This window comes from Megalops cyprinoides, chromosome 14, assembly GCF_013368585.1.
Source record: "Megalops cyprinoides isolate fMegCyp1 chromosome 14, fMegCyp1.pri, whole genome shotgun sequence".
Classification (NCBI taxonomy): domain Eukaryota; kingdom Metazoa; phylum Chordata; class Actinopteri; order Elopiformes; family Megalopidae; genus Megalops; species Megalops cyprinoides.
The window spans coordinates 28,294,981-28,322,751 of record NC_050596.1 but is presented as its reverse complement, the minus strand read 5'-3'; the positions used below and the strand labels follow the sequence as shown (position 1 = coordinate 28,322,751).

Genomic DNA, 27,771 nt, shown 5'->3' with positions numbered 1-27,771 from the left:
CCTGAGTAAATTGTTCACAATAGCATTTGTCCTCCATTTTAAAAGAAGTTGTTGAGATTTAAGACAATGTGCATTTTAATTCTAGCAACTCTCTAAAAATAGGGAAGTTGCTTAGGTTTTATCACATAGCTAAACTGCTACTGAAATGTTATGAGCTGAATTAAATATTGATAAGTAAAAGAGAAGGTAAAATCAAGCACCAGAGTAACAAAATACTGTTTGCAGAAAATGGCATAAATTCCATATTGATTGGCTCCATGGAAAATCGCTGAGGTTTAAAGGCAGTATTATTCTTGAGTCCATTTTAGCTTGCTGTGAGGACAAAGGGGGAGAGAAAAGGGGCCAATTAGTAAAGAGGATACAGATGAACCTGAACACACAAACACAAAGTCACTGAAGGAATGGCCGAAACAGAGCATGCATTATGTACCTGCTCTGGAGAGCACGCAGGTCTTTTTGCACTCCTCCTCCGTTTCGAAACGGTTCTTGTTCCCGTCGCAGCCTCCGTACCAGAACTGAGCACAGGAGTTGGCCAGTTTGTCGTAGTACCAGCGGATATCGTACTCGCGGCAGGGGCCCTGGTCCAGGGTCAGACTGCAGCGTGGGTCCAGGGGTGCAAGCTCTGGGAGACCAGCAAAGAAGAAAAAGTTTGCCCGTAGAGGTTGCAGATTCAGTGTAGGGTATTATTTAAGAATAGGCCTTGCAACTCAAAGGTTGCTGGTTCAGATCCACAAGTTGCTGTACACTTATTCAAAGCACTTTATCTGCATTGATTGAGTGAATATCTGGCTATATTAATGGATCATTTGTAAACTATGTAAGCTACTCTAGATCTAGTGCTATCTATCGATCTAGCTATCTATCTATACAAGATATGTGCTAAGCAAATAACATGTCATGTAAGAGAGCTAATTTGCTTGTTGCAGTAATAGATATATATATTCTTTTTTTTTTACCTTGAGGCAAACTAGGGCGTGGTGCTGGCTGAACCCGGACTGTTGAAGAGGCGTTTGATGATGACGTCGATGATGAGGATGAAGATGACGATTTTGACGCATTGGATGAAGGCTCTCTCACGGAGATGACTGGAGGAGACGGCGTGACAGGCTTGCTCACCACAACCACATGGCTGCTACCCCGCACAGGGGTCTTTATGATCAAGTCCTCACCTTCATCGTAGTCCTCCTCTACCTCTTCAACCTATGTGATGACATCAACACACGTAGTCAAATGCCAATTTAACCAGGAAGGGTCACAGTAACTATGTACTGTATGTCATTCTGCCACACCTGTCCTATCTTTTTGCCTGACATGCAGATTTAAACAGCCAACAGTCCTTTTACAAAACAAATAGGATACATCACTGGGTACCTACACTACCATGAGGATATGACAAAACGTCAGTGTACGACTTGGTACTGAGGGTGTGTGAGTTTCTTTTTGTAATGATTTTCCCCCCCTTATGCAACCCTCTCTGGAAGTTGTATATCAGGCCTGTCTGACCACAGCCTCTGCAGACGTACAGGAGTGCTGAAGTCAAAGTCAATCTTCCAAAACACTTGCATGCAGCTAAAGGCATTTTCTCACACCACAAGTCAGTGCCTCACAGTGAAGTGGGTGCCAATTGGAGGATAGGCAGTGCTTACCTACCCTACCCACCCCTATCCCCCATGGAATGAAGCCAATCTGTTTCATCACTGTGGATGCACTGATGAAATAGTGGGTGTATGTATATGTTATGGACACTGCACGTACAGAGGCTTACAGTACAGTACTGTACCAAAGTTTGGACACACTCTTCCTTCTTTATTTTTACTAGTTTCCTCTATTTTTAGAATAATAGTAAAGACCTTAAACTATGTAATAACACAAAGTGACCAAAAAGTGTTATAAACAAATCAAAACTGTGTTATATTTAGATTCTTCAAAATAGCCAATATATATGTATATATATATATATATATATATTTTTTTTTTTTTTTTTTTTGGAAAGAAATTCATACACAGGCATCAACTTCATTTACCTAAGAAACAAATTTCAAGCATTCAGATCACAATTATCTTTGTATGCATGTTTCCCATTCTGTTAATCAGGTGTGTCTGAACTTTTGACTGGTACTGTATGTCCTGGTTGAGTGAGTGCTGTGTGGAGATACCAGGATAGGGTCAGGTCTGACAGGGAGTGGCAGGCTGTCTCCCCTGCCATGACTCTGACTGTGGGTGTTGAAACGTCTGTCATCCAAAGCCCCCTCATTGTAGGTCGTCCCGTATCTGACATTCCCAAAGCCATTGTTGCCGTAGCCGTTGTTGCCATAGCCATTGTTGCCATAGCCATTTGTGATGCGGTTGTAGATCAGGGCTCCGTTCTCATCCTCACAGAACTGGCTGACAAGTTTAGACTCCAGTGCTGAGACAAGGAAAAATTCAGACTATTGATCATCTCTAGTTGTGGATGAGCATTGGTAGGGGAATGACATTTCTAATCAAAAGGCTGTGGGTTTGAATCAGAGGGTAAGATTCTGTTTTTGCACCAATGAGCAAGTAGCTTAACCCGAACTGCTTCAGCAAACATTGAAGCTTAGCTACACATATGAAAAATGTAACCTATGTAAGCTTCCCAGGGAAAGGCCATCTACTAGGGAAGAATCACAGCCAGTACCACTCATGGGAAAAACATGGAGTGTTCCTTTATCAAAATAATCTTTCTCACAGGGTTTAGATTTTATATATGGTGGCTGGTCAAAGCCTGTAACTTTGACATGTCACGAGCGTCACCTGGCAGGGTGTTGAAGTCATCGATGAGGTACATGTGCTCGCTGTCGGGGTCGGAGGCGATCAGGTTGAGCTCCCGCAGGAACTCGGCCTGTGTGGGGTCGGAGGTGTTGACGATCCCCAGGGCGTACATTTCGATGTTGGCGGCGTGGGCCTCCCGCACGGCGATGTCCAGCTTGACGGGCTCGCGCTTGTCGGTCTGCCCGTCGGTGATGACGATGGCCACCTTCCTCACACCAACGCGGGCGCTGTAGAACGCCTCCTGCGTGGCCTTGCGGATGGCCGTGCCCGTGTAGGTGCCCTCGCCCATGTAGGGCATCTTCCTGATGGCCTGCTTCACGTCCTGCTTGGTCACGTAGCGGGCCAGGTTGAACTCCATGTGGACGTCCAGGCTGTAGAGCACCAGCCCGATCCGGGTGGCGTTCCTGCCCACCGTCACCCGGTCCACCAGCGCCGTCACAAAGTCCTTGATGATTTCGAAGTTTTCGGGCCCCACACTCTCCGAGCTGTCGATGACGAACACCAGCTCCATGGGCCTCTCTTTGCATTTGATACCACACCCTGAGAACAAGACAAAAGCAATGTTTTATTTACATGCATTGAAATATCTGTAGGTTGGTCATTATTTCTGTATCTAATAATCACTGAAAATGTCAAAAATATCTTACCGCAAATTTCCTTTATCAACTTAATGATGTCTTCTCTCTGAAAGTAATTATAGTATCAACACTTAGTTGAACAGAGTATTTGAAAGATATTGAAATTATTGGTAAGACATCATTTAGTGGCTGGAGACGTACCGTGAGACCTGCTTCACCTTTGACTCCTGGCCTTCCCTGAAATGACATCAAAAGATTATTTTCATTTACTTTCAAAGGTGACTGGCATATCAACAACAAAATTACAAAATTACAAATAAATGCATTTCAGGATGGAGGACACATTTTTTTTTGGAGGACAGATTCACTGTCTTGTATATTCCATCTCCTTCCAAGTACTAAAATGAAACAGCCCACATCATTGCTCATGATCTGGGTCTCTGCCATATGGCGATGAGAGCAAGAAGAGGCTCACCGATTGGCCGGGAACTCCTGGGTCTCCAGATTCACCCTTCAGTCCCTTCAATCCCCGCTCGCCCTGCAAGCCCCGGTCACCCTGTAGCAGAAGGAGGTAAGGCTTGCTGTTAGAGCTGAGGGCAACACCCTCTCACTATCAAAATCAGAGGCCTTTTTCAGCTGGGATCTGGTGCACACAGACAGGACACCCCTCTCACCTTAGGTCCTGGCAGACCTTCCCCTGATGGTCCCCTGGGCCCTGTCACACCCTGGGATCCTTGCTCGCCCTACATTGTTCCAAAGGCAAAACACACAACACAGAGACACACACACACACACACACACACACACAGGTTGTTTATGATCCAACAAGTATGTATTTGAGCAGTAGAAGCCCCATCAATGAGGACCATGAGATGACGATGAGGCCGTGACTGATTGGTCTACCTTGGGACCCTGAAGGCCTTCCCCTGGTGGCCCCACCGGTCCGGGTGGTCCTGGTCGTCCTATTGCTCCCTGACACAAGAGGACAGCGGAGTTAATTAGGAGAGGACAGGCCGCCCCTTTGGATGGAATTTGGATGGATTACTTTTCGTTCCTCCATTCTCAGCGCTGGCTGAGTTCTCACTCCCTGTGCCTGCTGTACATTAACAGCCCATTCAGCCTGTGACATATTCAGCTATAAATATCTCCCTCTAACTGGCCTGCCCCTCTTTGCCCGTGTTATACATAAAAAGCACCCTGGGATACCTCAGTAGGCTGTAGGTCCTAAAATGTTGAATGGCTTTTCTCAGTAAAACACACATGTCTGACAGCTCATATAGCCACATCAGTGTAAAAGATTCTTGTCTGTGACACTTGAAAGGAAGCGATGATAAATACTCTGTTAGAATGGAAGAGCTGTTCATTACTGGAGCTGTAAGTACAAGCACCCCTGTGGTTTTAATCATAGCAAGACAGTGGCTTTCACAGCTATGCAATTTCCCAGGCCTGAGCGCAGGATGGAACGGCTCTGTGCTCGTCAAATAACTCAGGGCTAATGAATGCCGAGAGAATGGCGAACTACCTGATTACTGAGCCTGTTTGCTTACCGGTGGTCCTTGAAGGCCTTCCCCTGGCGGGCCAGGCAAACCTGGCAGACCCCTGAAGCCGACGTCCCCCTGCAACAAACACACACACACATCAGCAACACCCACAAATACGTCAACTATAAGCACAGAAAGGAGAATAATTAAATACATGCACACAGAGAAAGATGAAAAAGACTAAACCAAAAACGGTCTATCATTAATAAACATTGTTCTGTGATTACACAAAAGCCGTTGTGTAACAGATGTATAGCGGTTGCCTGCCATTACTGCTTAGATGTGACATGTGCGCGTGAAACTAGAGCATCATAAATAGAGCAACAAAGTGACTAAACACCACTGCTGTCTTGGAAAAGATTAAAGCATGAAATCTCATGAAGAAAGTTGGGAATAGAGAACATCTGGATCAAACGCTGGTCACAGTTTTATGCCGGGGTTTTATCTGCATACTTTTGGTCCTGGGATGCCCACTCCCTCTGGACCCTGTTCTCCAGGAAGGCCTGGGAGTCCTGGAGGACCCTGGGAAAAACAAGGACGAGAGTGTGTTCAGTCTCGGAGATAGAAGAGGCGTGTCAGCACCAGAGATCTAGGGATCATACATGAGCTCCTCTTTGGAAGAGACATAGCTTTGACACTCCAGTAAGGTAAGTATGGGGAAGCACTGAACAGAAGAGGTTTACTTACAACTGGCCCTGGGAAGCCGTCACCTTTAGGCCCTGACTGGCCAGGTGGGCCTGGGCCTCCACGATCACCCTGAGGAAAAACCACTAGGTTAGGACTGACAGGTGCTGCAGGCTGGTGGCCCACTGTTCCTGGCAGTTCATATGTTTTGTGTTATTTCGGTGACCCTTACCTTTGGACCAGGTAGCCCATACCCTGTCTCTCCTATAGGCCCCGGTGGACCCGCTGGGCCAAGATCACCCTGGAGACAGACAATGAGGGTAATAAATGACCACACCTCTTTACCTGAGCAGGATATGACTATAGGCAATGGGCAGTCTCACTGAAGTGGGGGTATTACCTTTGGTCCCGCAATGGCACGACCCGGCAGGCCAGGAAGACCGAGTCGGCCTGGTGTTCCGGGTTCCCCCTGAAAGAGCACAGTGCATTAAGGTGTGTGCATGCCCATGCATTTTGGCTGCCTGCACAGACACATCCCTGCCACCAGGGGGCAGCTGACCTCTTGAATGCAAGGAGAGCTGGGCTCCTCTTATAGTCTGTAAGGAATGCTGTAGAGATGCACAAAACATGTATACCTAATAATTAACAATATAATTAATAACTAATATAATTGATGAATATAACAATACATTGTTTTTCATTTCTTGATTTGTTCTTATTCTCTGAAGTACACTGGACCCTTAGTTGCTTACCAGACATTCTTAGCCAAAGCAGCTAACATTGGTTACAGTTTTATTCATTCTCTACATTTACACAGCTGAATGCTTACTGAGGCGATGTGGTTTAAGCACCTGTGATTGGGCAACAGCATGCACCTGAGCAAGAAATCAAACCAGCAACTTTTCAGGAACTAGCCCTGGTCCCTACCACTGTGGCACATTTATGCTTTGAACGCATTTTATTTGCATGTATCTAGTGCCTAACATTTGCATGCTGCCAAAGAATAGTAATTATCACAATAATAGCAATTATATTAGATAGTGATTCTGGCAGGCTCACTAGGAAGTTAAGGAAACGATGCAAGGTTTGCTGCAACAGCCACACCGGATGCGGAATGAACCTTAGCATACAATTAAACGTAATCCACGCTTTCACAGAATCGAGACCATGAGTATATATGAAATGTGTGTTCTAGTAACAAATCAGCACAGAGGCCTTATTAAATGTTCTAGAATATCAAAACCAAGTATATGCCATAAAGGCAACATTTGGTGCCATTTACTTCTGTTTAGTCTCACATGAGAGAGCCAGAGCCAGAATCAAAAAACTTTGAGCTAAAGTGGCTAAACTCCAACATGCCAAAAAGAAATGCTATCAAAATGAAGTCACCCACTTGCGATCAAACAACTAATTCTACTTCGTGAAAAAAATCACAGCTGGTGCTGAAGGGAGTTCTCACAAGGGTCAGTCACACAAGGACTAAACTACTGACCACAGAATTACCAGCCTTGGAACTAGAAGACTGTGCTTTGCACGTAGAACACAAGCAGATTACAGCACTGGGCAAGTCCAGTACAGCTGGAAAAAGGTAAAAATGGGATCTGAAGATGTTGGTCATCACCTTCAGACAACATACAAGTGTGGATTCTGACCTACTGTACAGTGAGGAAAACCAACATCTGTCTAAACTCATCTATTCAATTACAATTAACCAAACAAAAACATGATGATTTGCCCTGTACTTAAGAGAAGTAAGTGTCACTTTCCACATGACTGACTCAAAATTTCTCTCTTGAAGGCCTGCTCACTCATGGCTGTCAGTCATCTCTTTTTTATCGCTGTCAGCACAAATCTGTGGAGAACGGATCTGCTTATTAATAATCAGATCTTATTCTTCTTCAGCATTTAATGCAAAGAGGAGGAGGTTCCCTGTTGTCCTGGCTAAATTCCCAATCAGGCTCTTTCAAACCTGCTATGAACCACAGAGAGTAGCATTCTTTGCATCCTCAACCTTCATGGCACTTAGCCCAGAATTATCTTGAGGGCACAGAGCAAAAGTGAAGTGGGCCAGCTGTTACCCAAAATCACAGAAATATTGGCATTGGTTCCACATGGTTGAATTTCATCATCTCCAATGTGTCTGAATGATGTTCTAATGAGTATGTATGAACATGCTTGATAATGTACTCTCATCCAGTGAGGCACCCTTCAAATTAGCTTCATCAGATGGTCAGAGACACTGATTGGCTCTCGACCTGGTCAGAATCTGTCTGAATTACTGATTGGCCCTCTCTCTCTGGTCAAACTGTAGCTGGGACACTAACTGGCTCTCTTCCTGGCCAGACTGTCTGAAATACTGATTAGCTCCTTCTCCAGTCAAACAGTATCTGAAGCCCTTTGCTCAATCCCCCCATCCCAAACTCAAGACAGTTGAATTTATGCAGTAGAGGGCACTTTGCATATCCCATTTAGGACTGAAAGGGATCAGATGTCCTTCTTGCCCATGGCAAACAGCTGTGTTTGTAATGTTTGTGTGTGTGTCTGTGTGTGTGCTTTTTTTTAGAAGTCAGCAATGTTTTATTATTAACAAACAGTTCTGTTTCTTATTTGAAAAACTCTTCTTGTGCAAGGACATTTTTCAATAAAGCTGAACTTGAAAAATTAGAAACATATGGCTCATAATTACAGAATGAAGAAAAATGCTAACACCATGATTATCCCTGGAGGGGATGAGATAGCTACAGATGTATTGTGTTCTCATCCTGCAGGGATAAAAATGGTGTTTATATTTAATTAGTCAGGATTTCTGCCTCAACATGTCTCTTAAATGCATTCAATCCTCTCTCTTGTACTATTCACATGAAATTACTGTTTTACCAGAAACAGAGGATGCCTGAGTTCTCTCAGATGTGGAATATATACAATTCACATATGACAGTTATCACAAGGTTCTTAACAGATTGAGCTGTTTTTTTTCAGTTGGGACTGTGATGACATCACAATTATGGTAGCCTAGATTACAGGATCCACCGCTTCTCTTTCATTGTGATGTGATTAAGCGGGAATGTGCTTTCACACTCCTGACTCAACTCTGTCCATTGTTCTGTCATCCTCCATGTTTAACAGTTACTTTGAAGTTTGTAATTTTGTCAGTGTTCAGTGTTCCTGATGGATAAATGCGAATCCATTTCAGTCATTGTTAAGGCTCAGCCTTCGATCTTGGCAAGAGTTAAAAAGTATTTTCATTAATTTTACTTAAATTAAGTTGTTTTGACATATTAAAAGGAGATTTGCACAACAACAGTGCAAATATCATGACAACAATATCAAGTTCCATAAAAACATGAAGGACACAGACAGATATGAAATTTGACGAAAACACAGAGATGTCTGTTCATGTGAGACTAGAATGACCTGTGGATGTCTAAGTTTGTTGAATAGCAGGTATTTTGGCAAAGGTGAAACCAATATGCCTGTCTCCTGCTTGATTAAAATCACAGAAGGTGACATCCTTTAGCAACAATAGTTCTATCCCGAAAGTACTTTATTGCACTTGATCTCTTTTCATTTTTTAAAGTAGCCAGTTTAAATATAAACAGTAAATTAAGAGAGCGACTCAGAACTAGTCTTACTACATAAGGAAGTAATGCTTAATGCAGTCACAGTGGCAATTTTGCATGTTGCAGTGACCGTCCTGTACAATGAAGCCCTGTAATGCTCGATTATTAATGTAATTAGGGAAGTTAGTAATGATTAATACAGCTGAAGTTCTCACCTTTGCGCCAGAGGGCCCAGCTATCCCAGGAGGCCCAGGTAATCCGCGGATACCCCTCTGGCCCTGATCGCCCTGTAAGAGAGTTATCCAAGTCACCCACATTGGAAGACCAAAGAAGCCGAGATGGTGTGAGAGAGGATGGGGGACACACTCTTACCTTCTCACCCTGGGTGCCAACTCCGGCTGGGCCCTCTGATCCTCTCAGACCTGCTGCACCTGGTTCACCCTGCAGAGGTGCATGGGATACAATGAGCCACACACACACACACACACACACATACACACACAGACACACACACACACTCACAGACTCACACACGCCCCTAACCCCACAGTGTGTAACAAAATAGGTAAGCAAGTTAAAGAGGTAATGTGAACACATAACATTACATTATTGTCATTTAGCAGATGCTCTTATACAGAGTAACTCACAAAGGTTACAGCTCTTACATATTATCTGTTTTTACAGCTGGATATTTACTGAGGCAATTGTGGGCCCAAGGGTGCAGTAACAGGCCACGCTCCTTACTGTTTTGCTACACTGCTGCACTACAAATTCTATGTACCGCTGCTGAAACTGTACTAAACTAAGCAGCAGTGTGGTACATCAGAACTGAGATGTTTCCAGAAAGAGTTGAAAATACCTTCTGTCCTGGAGCGCCGTCCTCTCCAGGTAAACCAGGTAGGCCGGCCAAACCAGCTGCCCCCGGCTCTCCCTGGACATAGGAAACAAATCAGTTTACTTTATGAAATTTTCTATTTGTTTCTACCATATCTAGTTGGGTGAACAACTTCCATTGTCCTTAATTAACCGACTTTGTTGCACATTCACAACTCTTAAAATGCTTTTTCGCTCTACCCTCTGGACTAATATAGTACTGCAGCTGACTGTCAGTTGTAATATTGAAATATATCAGTCTGTTATTCTATGTGAATTAATTGTTCAGGTGCCGTGATGAACTCCAATGATCAACTGATTCAGCTAACTTAATTCACCTTTGGTCCTGGTTCACCGACCCCTCTCTCTCCTGGAGCTCCAAGTTCTCCTGGTAAACCTTGATCGCCCTATAGAGGAGACGGTAAGCAAAGCCATACAGCAAAGATGCAGAGAGGACTATAACATTCACATTCACGCTATGAATTCACAGCACAGACACTCATCACAGTGACCACGATCACAGAGAGATCACAGATTGCGTGAGACCAACCTTGGGCCCTGGGAGACCTTCTCCTGGTGGCCCCCTGATTCCTGGTGGGCCCCGAGGCCCCTCCACACCCTGGAATGGCAGAAATCAAAATCACAACACTGAAACTCTGCAGGTCAGTTAACGCTATGATACGCATTGAGCGCAGGTCAGTCTGTATGTTACACACTGAGAATATTTAAACCAGTTTGCATATGCTGCACACAGAAACCATTTAAATCATTTTGTATATGTGGCACACTGAAACACCTTAAACCAGCTTGTGTCACACTGAGATCATTTATGCCAGTCTGTATATGTTACACATTGAAACACTTCAAACCAGTTTGCTTGCACTACACACTGAAATCCTTTAGTTCAGTCTACATATTACACACTGAAACCCTTTTGATCAGTTTGCACAAATTACACACTGAGACTCGATCTCGTGCGTGACGCTCACTGAAATCTTACAGGTCAGCCTGTGCTAAGGTAGAAGAGGGGTGTCTCGGCCTACCTTCTCCCCCTGAATCCCCACGCCTGGCAGGCCAGTGGGTCCTGGAAACCCTGGGGGCCCAAACTCCCCCTGGAGGTCAGACAGAGAAAGAGAGTCAGACAGAGGCTGGGATACGCAGGGTTAACCTTTGACACCTCTCACAGGGGTGCCTGCGGACAGGCTACATGACTTATCACCACTTCACAATCAAAACCTTTTATCCGGTCTAAAGTGGCATAGGTTATAAATACATTCCATCAGCAGACAAAAGAATCTCTCAGTGGGGGAGATGGCATGTGTTACATTAAAACCCAGACATGCCTTTAGCTTCCTGGATCATGATGGATAGGCTGTGGTATTAGAACATGAACATCTTACTCTTATCTAGCCACCCCATTGTGAACATGTGTTTTCCTGACGAATCAGACCTCATAAAGCACATTTTCAACTGACCGGAATAAATGTGTGGTTTTACTTTCACCGGTGCACTGCTTTGAAAAGAGTTAAATGAACACCTATTAGTACATCATAATTTCAGCTAGAACCAACTTAACATACAGCCAAGGATGGCCCCTTATGGTCAATACAAATTGCAATGGTGGCTCTTATCAAATTACAATTCCTCACAAGGAGGAGTAAAATTGGGGATTACCAAGATGGGCTTGGCTCTGAAATAAAGATGGTGGGAAGACCTGACCCCCATTGTCCCTCGCATGACATCATCAACCCGAGCAGGTAGTTTACTGAATACTCTGCAGGTAGAGGCAGAATGGAACCCTGCCTCCATCCCCAACTTTCCCACAGGAGGCAGACCTTTCAAAGCCCCCCCAGCTGGCTGCGCGGATTCCTCAGCTCAGTGCACCAGGGAACCGGTCGTATATAATTGCCGCCTAAAAGGACATCCAGGGTTCACTCCCCCCCCCACCCCCCAACGCTCTTTGTGCACTTCGTTAACTCCTTTGTCTGGGAAACGCGGTGCGTTTGTGGGAATGGCATTGATTAGCTGATGTATTTACAGCCCACCTTCTCTCCTTTGATTCCAACTCCCGCCTGTCCTCTGGGTCCCCTTGGTCCCTCCAGCCCCCGGTCCCCCTGTCACACAAAAGAGGACTCATTCACCCCATTCTACACCCCACCCCCCCTCGCATTCACAAAGACTCAAAGCAGCACCTGCATTGTTCAGCCAACTGGATGGAGAGACTTCATTCAGTAGTGAGTAAGTTAACACCTGGTTTTTTTTTCCAGATGCATTCAAACACATCACAACGCAGTGAGGACCCGCACTTGCTCTTAAGTTTCCTGTCAGACGTTCCTGATTGATCCCTGTTTGTTTTCCAAATGTTTCCAAAAGTGCCCAACACATGCAGTACCACGGTTCCTCCACTGAGAAGTATGAATGCAGCTCTCTTTATGAGTCTGGTGACGGTTGGAAAATGATTCAAAACAGAAATATTTACAGGAACCCATCGCTAACCCATCACTAATTTAGAACCAAACAGACACTTTTTTTCCAAGGTATGGGAGTTGCCACCCATGGGTCCCCTCATTTGATCCTGGGTCTCACAGATGTTCCAGTGCTTGAGGAAATGCTTAATATGACACCCCCTTTACAAAAATGGACCACTGCCAAGTGTCAGTACAACACTAACATGTCATTACTGAATTTATACTCAAGTTTAGGCTTGAAATGAAAAAGAAAACATTGAGGTAAAAACACAACAAATGGTGGTATATATAATGGTATTTGAATGCATGCTTAATAACTTTGGCAAGGTAACACAGATCTGTGCTGGCACGTTATTATACATAAACACAGTGTATAATGTGGTTGGGGTGCCCCGGGAAAACCTCTTAACATTCAAGACAATACCTACTACTTCCAAGCTGAGATATCACTAGGTTATTTATCATTGGGGGGGAAATTTATCACTTGGCACTTTGTTACTGGTAATGTATTAGTAGAAATGTGTTACTCGGTAATATATTAAAGGTAGTAATGTATGACTTTACATTTGTTATCCAGCCTTCTTCCATGGAGAGAGATGTCTTAGCAGAGTTTATAAACCCATGCGATGCTCAACTGAAGTTGCTGCTTACCGGAGTGTGCAGTGCTTTTGCACACAATCAAGGCAACTTCCCTGAGAACTGTCTTGAACATGGGAAAAATTCAGGCCTTCAGGTCATTTATACAACCACAGAGACATCTGGTGGAAAAGTTCAACAAAGGAAACGGAGGCTTGCTCCTTCTCCAGGAACAGTCAGGCAGAGATAATACGGACCAATCGCTAAGCTTCCAAAGGCTTTTAGGGAAGCTTTTAAGGGGTATAAATTAAAGATGTTCAACAGACAACATACTGTCGCTGTTTTCTGTAGATATGAAGAATTTAGCGGAGAAGGCAATGTTGTCACTGCCGAAGGCTGTAACGTTAACAAAAGGCCACCTTAATGGATTTCAAATCATTGCCGCAATGCTTTGTCTGTCACTACATATGCCCGAACACATGTGGAATGTGGCGTAATTATTCAAACAACAGCAGATTTTTTTTTATCCTTTAAGCACAACTCCCATTAGCGCCTTAGCATTCAGTTATCACACACAGTGGGGTTCTGTGTAAACCAGGACCTTCTTCGACTGAACTTAGTGTTTGCACAGTTTACCGCTCCGATCCGCTGTGCAAGTCACGGCACGGAGCGCCGGCAGCGTTTTCACAGGGGCCGAGATGCACACTTCAGCTGAAAACGGTAACACTTCCAGCAGTGCAGGGGATGTGGCTGGAGCAGACCTCAGTCCAGCTTTGACAGATGCACTGCATGCTCGCATGAGAAGTAAGACATGAAAGCAGATGTATTCATACATCAAACCCCCACCTCTGCGTGTTCACTTATACCCATGCAAGTTCAGGACAGTTCCAGTGTGCTTCCCAGACCCGGTTCTGTACGAACAGATGGTCCAAGGACCCTCAGCCACACACTATGTACTGAAAGAATTGTGGCAATGAAATAAGAAGTAATTACACATTGGGGTCCATGGTTATGTGGTGTCTTTTTTGTGGTCACCGCCTTTCTTGGTTCTGCTACGGTTCACTCTGTTGGTGTAGTAATGCTCCTTTTGGCCCTTTCTTTCAATCAGCCTAAATCTTCTGTCTTCTGTCTTCAGCCTGCAGCTCGGTGTGGGATATTCAATGCATATCACATTTCCTCAGTGTCTGCAAGAGCACTTTGAGAACAGAGCGCTCTAACCATCTGAAGTAATCTCAATTTAAAAGTGGCCTCGGGCTTGCGCAGATCTCACAATGCAACACTGAGAATGATGTCAGAGATGGGTTAAAGAAGTAAAAATGGAGAGGGAGAAAGCAGATTAAGCCTGGTTTTCCTCAGGACATGGTCATACCTTTGGCCCTGGAAACCCCTCTCCTTGAGGCCCTTTCTCTCCTTGAACCCCCTGTGGCCCTTGAGGCCCCTGAAAAAAAAGCAAAATCACAACAGTACTGTTTGATCAGCCTGAAAGCAAGGCATTGTGGAAGCCTATGGGCAGACAGTTGGGAGAGATCATCCTCCAACAGGGGATTTAGTCAGAAGTTCAAAGGAAACATTTAAATTCACCAGTAATTTGAAAATACCGCTGAAACGATTACCCAGAATTCCTTCTGCCAACTCTTTAGAATCTTCAGACATTCCTCCACGCTCCCCTACCAACCCTCTGATTTGCGTGACACTAATAATGGATCTTCAGTGACCAGTGTACAAACTTTGGGGGACTATCCGTTCAAGCTACTTACGGGCTGGCCTGGCTCACCAATCCCTGGCGGGCCGGGAGGACCCGGTCGCCCCTGGAAACCAACGTCACCCTGGAAACAAAACAGGCATGCGATGAAACACAACGGGTGACATTTAGAGCTCCAGCAGTGGGCCTCTACGAACTACCCAGTTTACCTTTGGTCCAGGAAGCCCAATGCCTGTTTCTCCTTGGATTCCAGGTGGCCCTGAAGGACCGCGTTCTCCCTATAAAAGCACACATAAGCGCACACGTTAGCGGTGAGCAGGCAGGCAGCGGCAGAAACAACAGCGGTGGCATCTCCTTGGTGTATATGTAACACAGTGAGTGTGTGAGTATCTGCAACAGAAAACAACATAACCACACAAAGCTGCACAAAAAGTATGATTCCTTTCCTTGGCTAAGGACACTAATCTCTCATCCAGTTCTGATTCAGTCCCATGCACCCTCTCTCACCTGACTGTCAATGTGCGGATGTCAATGACCACAGTTTGAAACTCACCGCAAACCTTTGCTTCCATTACTCCACATAATAAATACCATAACACCTACATATATTAAAAGAGCATCGGCTCCTTGTTCATCGCACCGGGGATGGTCAAAATGACCCCTTGTCCATTCTTCTAACACTGCAGAGTGCAGTCTGACCTCTTGACGAGCTCGGTTACAGCCCAAGGGGGACCCGGCCGTCATCTGCACTGCACCAAAGTTCTGATTCACTCTGGGCTCGAGATCAGACGGCCCCGCACATCCGATTCTCGAGTTCAAGGTCCAGATGAAGTGAGATCATCACCCTCTAATCAGTTTCATCGGTGGAGCAGTGAGGTTCTCCGCCACCTCTCTATCAATACGAGCACCCTTCAGCTCAGAGATCAAACCGTCAGTTGTACGCCTTTCTGGATGTGTCAGAAAAATAACATCCTGTCAGAAGTGTTATCTGTAGGGGTTATGATCATTTAAACAAATCACAGAAGTGTTGCATGGACCTTGCACTGCATGAGGAGGTTACATTTTTGGTTCTGACAATTCCAAACAAGTCAGGACAAATTTGCAAGCCAGGCACTGATGTGCAGCGAGACGGATCTCTTGGAATACACTGAAACAAGAGACGCGAACATTCCTTCTAAACAATTAGGTATAACGATTTGACTAGAAGCAGAGGTACATACTGATGATGCACGCAGTTATATGACAGATATGTGTGTATTAGAGAGACTTAGAACCAAAATAAAACATACGACAAAACTGGAGTGTATGAGTGTGTGTGTGAGAGAGTGTGTGTGTTTGTGAGTGTGTGTGTGTGTGTGTGTGTGTGTGTGAATGTGAGCATGACTGTGTGTGTGTGTGTGTGTGTGTGTGTGTGTGTGTGTGTGTGTGGGGAGGGGTGTGGGGTGGGGTTCTTAAACTTCAAAAAGGTATTCTTGGTTCAACCCTGATGTAGTATGACTGAATTTTGCGCATCATGCGAGGAACTGCTTTTCCTCGAATTCTCACACTTGGCCCTGCGAACACACCCGCCGCTGTCCGCTCCAGTCTTGCGGCACCCGCCCCCAACCCTTAATTCAAAGCAGAGACCTTCGCGGCGTTTCAATCACACACCTTTGAAATCTGAAAAAAATGGCTGATTGCAATGTTTAGACTGCGACCCTGTGATATAAACCACTTGTCATTCACTCGGCCCATTTCAGACCGTGCCGCTTTCACTCCACAGAGCAAAGCCATGTGGACAAATCTCTGAACGGCTGTGCAGAGTCACTCTCTCATCCTTTGCACTGCGAGAGGAAAGCACATAATTGCCTCTCTCCAAATGAGGGATACCTGCAGTAATCTTTACAGGCTAATGAAGACAGAGTGCCTTCACAAACTGCTGTTTTAATACAAGCAGGATTCTCGTCGCAGCATGCTTAACACAACATTGCAGCAATTCCACAAGTCAGACCGCAAAACCAGGGGAGAAAAACGTGATGAAAACTAACATTCCTCAAGTGTACTCAGAGCTAACTGATTAGAGACTGATATATATTTGCGTGAGTGTGTGTGTGTTTGTTTTTACACATGCACAAGCAAACACAAAAAAGTTAAGCAATCCAAGTTTAACCTCTGTATTTTTTTCTAAAGTGATTATACTTTTTTTCCTCTTACTAGAGACAAGTTTCAAGTCTTCACCAGGAATGAAAACATGTATTTTTATTCCAGGGCAAGAGTTATGATGTTATTACCCACTGTGACATTCTCTTTAAAAAGCTGACAGTGCTGACGGCGCTTACTCTGCTGTGAACTAGCGACAGGCTGGAGCCCCTGCTGTCGGTGTCTGTGGAGGATGAACACTGGTATTTGTCCTAATGCTCTCTGTTGTTAAATTAATTAAGGGGGAAGAACCTGGCGTTCAGCCAGGCTGTTGCACAGTGGCCGTTAGCAAGGACCCAACCTCCTCGACCACCAGGTAGGACAAACATCGGGAAAAGGCTGTGGTGGGGATGCTCAGTCATACAGTGTTTCGGGATGAGTCATGGTTGCAATGTGTTAGACGTCTTATCCTGTCTTATCCTGAATGATTTACACAGGTTACAATTTTACACACCATCCATTTATACAGCTGGATGTTTACTGAGGAAATTTTGGGATAAGTACCTTGCCCAAAGGTACAGCAGCAGTGCCCCAGCAGGGAATCAAACCAGCAAACTTTCAGTTACCTGTCCTAGTCCTTACCAATATGCTGCATTTATACTATGAACATATTTGATTTGTATGTATCTAACACTTAACATTTGCATACTGCCAACTAGTAGTTATTATAATAATAGTAATTTAGAAATAGTAATTTCCGCCCTACACAGATATGCAGGTATCTAGACGCACACTTACCTTTTTTCCAGGCGGACCCTCTGGCCCAGTATCACCCTGTGGCCCAGGCAATCCCTGTGAGGGAAACCCAAAATGCAACACTTGACAGGGGCAAGTTTTTGCCAGGAAGAAAGCGAATCATATCAAATGCAGAGTGCTCCAGCTCTCAGTGTGTGTGGGATGTGTTTTCAGGCACTCACCTGTAGTCCTCTGGTTCCTCTTGTACCAACTGGACCCTCTGGACCCTGAGAAAGCATTTAGAGGATCAACTTACTGATTGACATGTACATTACATCACATTACATGCATTTAGCAAATGCTCTTATCCAGAGCAACTTTCAGAACAAAAGAACAAAAATATATCCATTCAATTTAAACAAGCAACAGTGTCAGACTGGGCTAACAACACTCCCAGACCAATGAGTGTGAGCATATCACTATTTGAGCCCTACCACAAGTTAACTTGTGCAATCTGATGAAAGCCAAGTATACTATGATACAATAGTCCCTAGACACAGAATCCAACATACATCACAATGCTACACTTAAAGTAAGTATCAAATGTATTATTTGATCTCAGTATTTTATCCAAATTAACGTCACTGAATAACTATGCAGTAAATAGAAGAAAAAACGCTCCACACAAAATACTTACCCTGTCTCCTTTAATTCCCGGAGTGCCACATTCTCCTCTCTCACCCTTATCGAAGACATCAGAGAAAGATTCAGCATGTTCCATGTATTAGATAACTGCACATCAAACCAGAGACAGAAACACTGAAATCATGTGGGAATCATACCTTCTCGCCTTTGTAGCCAGGTTTTCCCTGGAAAAAAAGAGCAGAGATATGACACAAACCCACACTCTTCTAGGCAGACGGTCTTATACAGGAAGATGTGTATACTATGAATGAGTGCAGCTGGACCGTGCCTGAAGCTGTCCTGATTAATCACTCTTGATAGAATAACTGTAGTGCTTAAGGCAATGGAGTTATGTTGCATATGTGTGTCCAGGTGCTGGGTAAGAAGATATTGTTTGATGCTCCTAAGGAAAAGATCTTAACTGATGTCATTATTACTGGTGTAGTACTGGTCATATGTTATTGAATCTCAAAGCAACCAGCTACCCAATGTGTGCTTCTTAAAATGATATACATCATATATATGTTTAATGACGAGCCACCTAGGGATGTGCACTGTACTGACCTCTGCCCCCTCCCGACCTGGAAGTCCACTCAGCCCACTCTCTCCCTGAGAAGAAAGGGAGAATAATCACTCAGTGTGTGCCATGTCATAAAGGACAATTCAACAACCTTTTAGCTTCCTTTTTTCTCCGGGATGTAGATCGCATACACATAAATGAACTACAGGTGTATAGTTTCATTCAACCAATACAACAACAGAACCAAGGGGGGAAACTATACCTTCTGCCCTTTAGCACCCGGGGCTCCATCTTCACCTGGGCGACCTTTTTTCCCCTACAGAGATAAAGGTGAGACACACGGAAATCAACACAAGACACGCTGCACCTTTTGCGAGATGCACAGAGCCTGACTCGAGACAGCCCGGAGCACTGGGATCAAATTACTTATGAACGATTACATCTCGTTTGCCACCCAAGGTGAGAAGAACCACCCATGATGCAACAGTTTAATGCTCACACAGCCCTACGCTTGGCCAGGTATGGCGGCTGCCCTTGAATGGCGTATGGTCGCAGTTTTCTGCCTATTTGAGCCAACGAGGGGGGGGGTAATTACAAGGGTCTTTAAATCCCACAGCCAAGTATGCACGGAATCCCTCTGTGGAGAAAACACCTGGATTGCGAGCGCGCAGCTGTCTGTCAGCACCATAATGAGTGGCAGAGGCTGAAGGCGTTTACGCTGACGGCCCTGTCATTCTTTTCAAAGGGGGTATCCCAAGCTCCTTCGGGGGGGAGAGACGGTGGGAATGGAACACCTTGAGGCCGTCGTAAGTGTGTCATATGTGCACAGCAGAAATAACATTTTGCTTCACACATCTGAGCACATTTTGTCTCATTCAGCGATAAGGAATGAAGCACATACTCAGCAGCTAACATTCGACTAATTGCTTAGATGGTCTCAGTTTTCATAAAATCTGTGTCAAGGAAAGATTTTGATTCAGCGGAATCAGAACGAGGAAATTTATCAGAAACCACATGGAAGGAAAAAGCTGACCTTATTTGTAAGTATAAGTGAAAATTATATGACTATAATTATGACTGCTATTGCAAGCATGTAGACACATCCACAACTGTTTTTTCGCACAATGCAAGCGTATAACTTTTTTTTATACTGGATTATAGCACAAGTTTACCACCCTGTAACAGCAATAACTCCTGAAGAATATGGGTTAATGAAACCCCAGTCCTTTTGTTTCATTGAAAACCTGAAAAAAGGAAACCCTGTATGTTTCCCATCCTCTATTATAACCCTGGCCTCGTTCCTGCCCCTGGCGCTGCCAGTCCAGACAGCGGGTGCAGTTAATGTAATTTATGATGGGAACAAAGTCTCGTTTTAGAAGCAGAGGCTGAACCGCTGGGAGAGGGGCTGAACACTTATGCCCCTTTCCTGTCTCTGTGTGGGGGGAGTAACTGGGAACCAGCTCACTGGGCCAGTCACAATGCTGGGGGCTGTCTTGTTCCAAATGTTCACTCATAGTACTCAAAGCTCCCTTACCCTGCATCTGTTTTGGCTTGCAGATTTTGAAATAATGCGGGAACCCTATACCCAATTTTCAGCTTTGCACTGCTGCAGGAAAGCGCTGAAAGCCTCTGGCCAACCGTGCAATTATCCTATCCATCCCAAACAAAAGCAGCTGCCCCCAGAGTGTGAATCAAGTGCCGTCTCTCCGTGCGGGGTTTAGAGGAGGGAGCGTTTTTTTTTTTTTTGCTTAGGTCTTTCGGATTTCTGAGAGGGGGCGGGGTGTGGTGTGGAGTGAGGGCCGAGGGTGAAAGTGCTTACCGCCGGGCCGCTGGGTCCTCTCTCTCCCTTCTCACAGGCACATCTCTGGGCCAGGGGACACTGCAGATGAAAGAGCGGTTTCAGAGACACACACAGTCACTGAGAGTTTGTTTCCGATGGAATTTTGAAAGGCACCTGTGGCGGTTCTGCTTGAAAATGAAAGCATTTGACTAGATTTATTAATCAGAAATCTGCCATGTGGTTTTAAATGCTGTCTGGTGTGTACATCTGACACATTCCCTGATTTTTAATATCAGAACTTTGGTGCACAAAAAGGCCTAATCAATAAATCAAACAAATAATCAAACTGTATATGATATAGTATTCTCAAAAAAGTAGCTGTCACAGGTCACAGGTCACAGGTTACAGTTTTGTATCATTTACCATGTGCATAATGTATGGGCTCAAAATTATGTGACACCTGGCACAAGGTGTTTAGTTTAGTTTTCAGTTTGCAAGCAGAACGGTTGTCTATTTGAAAAGCGAGTGAATCTGACTTACTCCTTCATCAGCTACCTCTCCCTGTGAAACAAAAAAGAAGAAAGAGAGAGAGAGAGAGGAGGAGTGAATAAGAATACATTTACAAGACATAATAGAACACATAATGCCTAAAGTGGCAACAACAGATATGACTAGGCTAGGTTTAACATTTCAAAAATGGCTTTCCTCCTCAGAAACAGCAGGATTCGCTTGTTTTGGATTAGAACATTTTTCAGGAGAATGCAGCTGCAACTGAATAGACCTTGCTAACTCCACAGCAAGTCTTCTATTCAATTATAATCCTGCAGCAGCAACCAAAACTAAAAAGATTTTTTGGACATTTCAGAGAAGGAATATGCCACACACAAACCTTTATATTTAACATAAATGCTAGCATTAGACGTATGTGGTAGTGAGGTGCTTGTTAAGGATTAAGCTGTCATGTGGTCATATGTGAATCAAAACAACTCTTTCCACCACCTGCCTGTTGGGGGACCAATGTAATGGCAGCTGCTTTCCTACATCTTTCCTTTGTTAGCCTCTGATGAGGGCCCTGGGTTAGCCACCATCCGAGCGCCACCCCGGAGTCTGCAGTCTGCACTCTGGCAGCTCTGGTCCTGATTGATCTCGGCGTTCATGTCCCCATCTCCCTCTGTCATGCACACCCAGGGCTTTATGTGAGCCGGGCTTTGAAGGGCTCACTGACTGATCCCGAACGATCCTGACCGGTAACAGAGACCCGCTTCCTGCCAGAGCTTCATCTGGGTCCCTAATTACTTTCGCCGCATTTCTGCATGAAAGAGAGCTGCTTTTTCCACGCTAAGGAATGTTTTAAAACGCCCTTGAATTCCCCCCTGAGACAAATGCGAACCATATGCAACGGTAAAGATAGTGTGGCTCAAAGCACCCGCAGTATCTTTGCTCACAGAGGCCTTCCCGATGCCTGTTTATTCTTAGAGACAGCGAGTGTAATGGCCGGAACACTCCAAAGACTGGGAGAGTCTCATGGGATTGACACACTTATCACATGCAGGCGGTGTTTCAGTGGATCAAATCGCCAGCCAACTGATTACCAGTAAAAGGGGGTACCGAAATTCGCCATGAACAGGTAAAACAGCACTGTTTTGCAAGGTAACTTCATATGTGGCTTTGGGGTTCCAACAAGAAAAGTAATATAACATAAAAAGAACAAACATCCATGCGAAATACATTGCACAAAACATAAACTAGAGCAACTTTTACATATACGTTATTTCATCCATTATATAATGCAATGTAATATTTTTTACAGTTTTGCATTACAGTACATGGTAAATATTTTGACATACACTTCAAGTGTGCCCCGAAGATTCTACTTTTTGACATTACCCCATTTCAACCTATTCCTTTCTAGACGGGGTTCTGTAGTACTGTCTCATGTTTCACATCCAACACATGGATCAAGAGTCACACCTAGATACAAGCCCAAGGATGTCCTGGGCTTGTGGTTATCCAACTATTCAAAGCGCATGCATGATCTTGCAGAGGTTTCCAGTCTTTTTTTTCCATAGAATAGTTTGATACATGACAGCTGTTCCCATTTTCCAGGCACTGTAATAATACCTGTCTGCACCTGAGGAGCAGATTACATCCATACTCTGACCCAAGTGCCGATCAGAGACTAAAACATTGCATATGACAGGGTAAATGTGACATATCGATGTCTATATTCCATGTTTACAATCCATCAGTGAAAGCACCATTAACCAAAAAAAGTGCTACAGAAATACCATTCCACCATTTTCATTTGTGATGGGAGGCTTTAATGATGATTTTTACCTTGAGCCTTCTCTGTTTATGGACCATCCTAACAACATGTGTCTTCCCACAATATTTCCAGCAGCTGTAAATACACTGTGGACTTCGAGATAATGCAAGATCTATGGACCTAGTAATTATATACTTGAAGGATGTGGCAGTGAGGAGTTTCAGGATGTTTTGCAAGTAATGGTCAACTGATTACATATTACAGTATGTCAATGATATAAAATATTTCATGCAAATATTCCCTGACCTAAAACATTGCAATATATGGATATAACTGCACTTTGGCTGCTATGACAATCGTTTCGAAAAGAAATTCCAAAGAGCTGTGCTCATGACACACCTCAACACGCGCTGTCAGTAGGAACTCGGGAACGATCCAAGTAACATTAAAAAAGAGTCAAATAACTACTGAAACATTTCCAACATGTTTCAGTCCAAGATAGTTTAGTTTGCTTGAAGGAAATCTAAATGAAAAAAGCATTTGAAATTGACTGAAAGTAAATCTTATGATCCTAATTTTTAAATCCTTTTTTCTTATGAATATAATCTGAGAAAGACTGTTACAATGTTTAAATAAATAATACTTATTATATTAGTTATAAATAATATAATATAATATATAGTTATAATATGAGAATAGATATTGTTCAATGATGGAGTGAATTTCAGTGGAAAATCATGTGCTGGGATCATTTCAGGGTTACAGAGAATTCAAGGGGTCAATTCCGAACAGTAATGAAATTTTTTTCAAAATGTTGACAACCCTGTGTGATGTAATCTTACTATGAGTCTGGCCCCACCCTCCCCTGATGTATTAATGCTGATGACATAAAGCGGGTGTGGCTAACGAGGGAGGAGTCGCTTCGGATTTAAAAAGCCACTGCTGTGTAACCCTTCCTCATATAACTAGCTAACCTTGGAGCAAGCCGCTAAATTAAAACTTTGAAAAGCCATAGTTTTCAGCAGCAACTCAGGAATATTAATGGTGACTTCTTATCTGACAGGTCTTCTTATATTACATTACTGTCATTTAGCACACTCTTATCCAGACTGACTTACATACAGTAAGTTACAGCTTTATCCTCACACATTTAGTAGGATTTAATGAAGCAGAGAGTCATTGTACTCACAATCTCCTTGATGACCTTCTCCACGATGTTGGTGTCCTGTAGGTTGTGGACGTAGCGGGAGGCAGGGGAGCTGGCCAGCAGGCGCAGCTGGGCCACGTTGGTTGGCTCGTTGGCCGTGGGGGTGATGCCGACAGTAAAGAACCGCACCCCCTGGTTCTTGGCGTCGGCGGTGGCGGAGAATATGTCAGGGTTCCTGGGGTGGGACACCCCGTCCGTCAGCAGGATGGCCATCTTGATGCCCGCCGGGCCCGACTCCTCCAGGTAGATCCGGGTGAGGTTGGTGATGGCGTAGGTGGTGTAAGTGCCGTGGCCGATGTAGGCCATGGGTGCCACGCGGGCCTTGAAGTTGTCCATGCCCCTCCACTGCTTGAAGGTCTGCTCTACCACCACATGGCTGCTGTATTGCAGCAGGGCCACCTTCCAGCTCAGCCGACGCCCGGTCTTCAGCCGGATGCTCGGGAGACGGTCCACCACGTCCATGGTGAACCGCTTCTCCTGCTCGTGGTTGTCCTTGGCGCTCTCGGAGCTGTCCACCAGAAACGCCAGCTCCAGGCCACAGTCCTCGTCCAGGATGGCTGAATACCAGGGGCAGCAAAAGACACGGTATTGCACCCGCAAAACGGCTGACAGCTTTGGAAATTTTGCTTTGTTGACCTTAATTAGGTTTCTGAAATCACACCCCTGGCCTGGTTCAGCCATTTTGGAAACTTCTAGGCACAGTTAAGGTGTTTTCGTGTGCTCTTCTAACTAATAAAGTATTTAAAGACTCCCATTATGTCTTGAGTGGTTGTTCAAGCTGTGACCAGTGCTTTCCTTGATAGATTCTCATGCAACTCAGTGGACCAATTATACAAGTCTACTGCTTGTTAAAATTAGACATGCCTCTGGAGATGCTGTCAAGAGAATGATGGAGTTAAACAGTAGTGCGCTGCGATTCTGACGTGAGTGTGTTCCTAATCCCTAACCTCTTCATGCCCCCCTTTTGAGATGTGCTGCTTTGCACTTCATGTCAGAGGACGTGACAAATGAGAATACACTTTCTTCTAGAACATGCTAAATCAGGTTGGTTTCCATAGAAATGTGATATATTGACATTTTATAAAAATAAAAGGTATAAGAGACCCTGTGGAGAACAGATGAAAATAAGATAGACGTCTCTCTATTTTCACTGAATCCTGTAACTTTAGGCATTGCTGTCTGGCTTTAACTCTTAAGTTTTTGGTGCCACTTCTACATTACCAGGATATTTTACGATGATCAGGATGACACTCGAAGGCTTTCATTTGATCAAAATAAACTTTAAACTGTTTTTGGGGGGCCTCTTGACATCAAATCAAGGCAGCCACCCATTCCAGATAATCTGTCAACAGATTGAAACTCGGTGCTAGTCCTAAGCAGGAACAGTGGTTTTTACCTTACATTTAGTCATTTAGCAGACGCTTTTATCCAAAGCGACTTACGTAGGTTACAGTTCTTTACAATGCTATCCATTTATACAGCTGGATATTTACTGAGGCAATTGTGGGTTAAGTACCTCGCCCAAGGGTACAGCAGCAGTGCCCCAGCGGGGATCGAACCGGCAACCTTTCTGTTACGAGTCCTGCTCCTTAACCACTATGCTACACTGCCGCCCTACCTTGGCCATCATGCTTCTGTATAATGTTTGTGGTCAGCTGTTTGTTCTTGTTCTTCCTTCCCACCGTCCTCTCCTCAAAGTAGTCCTGCGCCCAAAGGCCCTGGAGGCCCGAGAGGAGCAAGAGCCAGGTCAAGGTGGGCGTCATCACCGCTGCTCCTGCGGAGACACATGCAGAATGAGGAAACTCTCCACTCCCACCCTCCAAAACTCCTTTCATCTCCTCCCCCTCTCCTATCCTACACAGACATCAGGGAAGTCTTGTGTGAGCACTGGAAGTTATCAGCAGACCTCTGAAATGCATTTTGAATTGTGAGTAACTGCATGTTCAAATTTCCCCATTAAACAGTGAGAAATTCATCTGCAGCTCAGGACCTCTTTGTGTAGGAAAGTGGAAATTGTGCACTGTACTGTCAGTAAATTTAAAAAAATATGCATGTACTGCATAGTTATGACTACCAAATTGCAATTTACAAATTACAATAAATAAATGCAAAAGTAACTTTAGAAATAGCAATAGTTCACCTTGGGAAGATCATTTAACATTTCTGCCTTTCAGCTTGACATTAAAGTCTTCTGGAAAGAGCCATTTCAAGATGAAGCTGGAGAGAATTATCTGGATTGATGCACGAATTGAATCACACATTAAATCAATGGCCCTTACAGGCTAATGGTCAAATCCTTATTATTTCAGGACGAGCCAACACACTTAGCATGAGGAAATAAAGCATTAGTTCACCTAATTCACTGCAGACTCCTGTGCCATGAGGTGCACCTGTGTGTGTGTGTGTGTGTGTGTGTGTGTATGAGCATTTGGCTATGGAAAAATAAATCCACCAAACACTTATCAACACTGGATTCAATTTTCTGGCAGAACAATCCCAGATGTCTTTTGAAGAGCACCGAGTGTGAAAAGCCGTGCGCGGGCACTGAAAACACTCACAGTGGACAGCCTCTGACGTGAGGTGCGGATTCGGGGGTCCTCTCCCTCCGTGCAGGGTGCGGGCAGGGGTGCAGGTGCTGAAAGGCGGAGCGCTGGGGCAGAGTTATTTCCCGGAGGGTGCAGGAGGAAGCACCCGGAGGCAGGAGGAAACTCTGTGAGATCCCGGCCACTCTTCCCTCCTCTTTTAAAGAGAGGAGGGACTGACAGACCCCTCTAGGCTTCTGCCACGCCCACAAAAAGGCGGGGATGAGTGGTGGTGGTGTGTGTGTGTGGGGGGGGGGGCACAGCCTTGACTGGATTAGAATTCAGAAAGTTTGGAGATCATGTGACACCTTCAAATACCTCAGAATTCGAGTATATCTGAGTTAATGTTGTAAAGAAGATGTTGTGTTTGTTTGTGTTGCATGTTTATCAGAATGGATAAGGGCTGATTTAGAGGCTACAGACCTTTTTTTTTAGGCCTGAGCTCTGTGTTGTACTTATATGTATTGTATTGCCAGGGATTCATCCCCCATGTGTTTTAATGAAAAGGGGGAGGGCTCCTGTTGTCATTTTAAAGGCCAATAAACCTGCCCTCTGACATACCAAAGGAAGCTCTAGAAGTTGTCATGTGATCATAAATGCACAAATGCACATTCTCTACGCCTCTCTTTTGTATTCGGAGAGACCCCTGCTTTATTAGGGTGGTTAATAAGCATGTCTTAAAATGATCTGGAAAGTCATTAAATGGACAAAAGGTCTGAAATTTGTTCTCATTGTATGAGTAAGCTTTTGAATACAATAATGAAGTCCAGGGTAACATGTGGATCCACGGTGCGTATTTAATTCAGAAGATGCAATCATCTAAAACGAACGTATAAACAAACTCTTTCTAATTTGAAGCTTATGTTTGCACTTGATCAATTTCTGTTCATCATAAAACACAGTTGCACGCACACATTCCTTATTATAAATGTTGGCAGGGTAACGTACACAGATTTATCCACACATGCTATGTATCTCTCAGTGTCCTTTCTTGGTGATTCAATGAATATTGGCTGGGAGATGCAGGAATTAATCACTTATGGTCAAAACAGCCTTGTGCATTTACTTGATGAAACTCCTCAAACTCTAAAAATGAGCAGAATATGTTGTAACTTGCAGAACTCAGTGAAAAGCCTTCCAGATGGCTTCAGGTTTTTATAGTCC

The 27,771-nt window shown here is 44.4% G+C and overlaps 1 protein-coding gene across 1 annotated transcript; it reads right to left on the bottom strand.

The window, feature by feature from the left end:
- Positions 1-257: 257 nt before the first annotated feature.
- On the bottom strand, positions 258-26,660 carry col28a2a (collagen, type XXVIII, alpha 2a). Its single transcript, XM_036545453.1, has 36 exons — positions 26,584-26,660; positions 25,644-25,799; positions 24,008-24,582; positions 21,093-21,113; positions 20,592-20,651; positions 19,035-19,088; positions 18,817-18,861; positions 18,411-18,437; positions 18,266-18,310; positions 17,811-17,855; positions 17,632-17,685; positions 14,925-14,993; positions 14,771-14,839; positions 14,383-14,451; positions 12,015-12,083; positions 11,013-11,081; positions 10,520-10,588; positions 10,308-10,376; positions 9,956-10,027; positions 9,469-9,537; positions 9,312-9,383; positions 5,937-6,005; positions 5,769-5,837; positions 5,600-5,668; positions 5,366-5,434; positions 4,919-4,987; positions 4,275-4,343; positions 4,046-4,114; positions 3,847-3,927; positions 3,573-3,608; positions 3,441-3,477; positions 2,776-3,333; positions 2,157-2,407; positions 957-1,200; positions 431-622; positions 258-312 (listed from the first exon to the last, which is right to left on the bottom strand). The coding sequence occupies exons 2-36, from the start codon at positions 25,786-25,788 to the stop codon at positions 305-307; spliced, it is 3,657 nt and encodes a 1,218-aa protein (XP_036401346.1). The 5' UTR covers positions 25,789-25,799; positions 26,584-26,660; the 3' UTR covers positions 258-304.
- Positions 26,661-27,771: the final 1,111 nt, after the last annotated feature.

What these genes read in the sequence shown, in the direction of transcription:
- col28a2a (XM_036545453.1), bottom strand. Translation starts at nt 25,788, where the DNA reads ATGACGCCCACCTTGACCTGGCTCTTGCTCCTCTCGGGCCTCCAGGGC. An exon ending in GAGGAACCAGAGGACTACAG is followed by an intron (nt 17,686 to 17,810) that starts GTGAGTGCCTGA and finishes TTTCCCTCACAG; the next exon opens with GGATTGCCTGGGCCACAGGG. An exon ending in ACGGCTTCCCAGGGCCAGTT is followed by an intron (nt 5,435 to 5,599) that starts GTAAGTAAACCT and finishes TGTTTTTCCCAG; the next exon opens with GGTCCTCCAGGACTCCCAGG.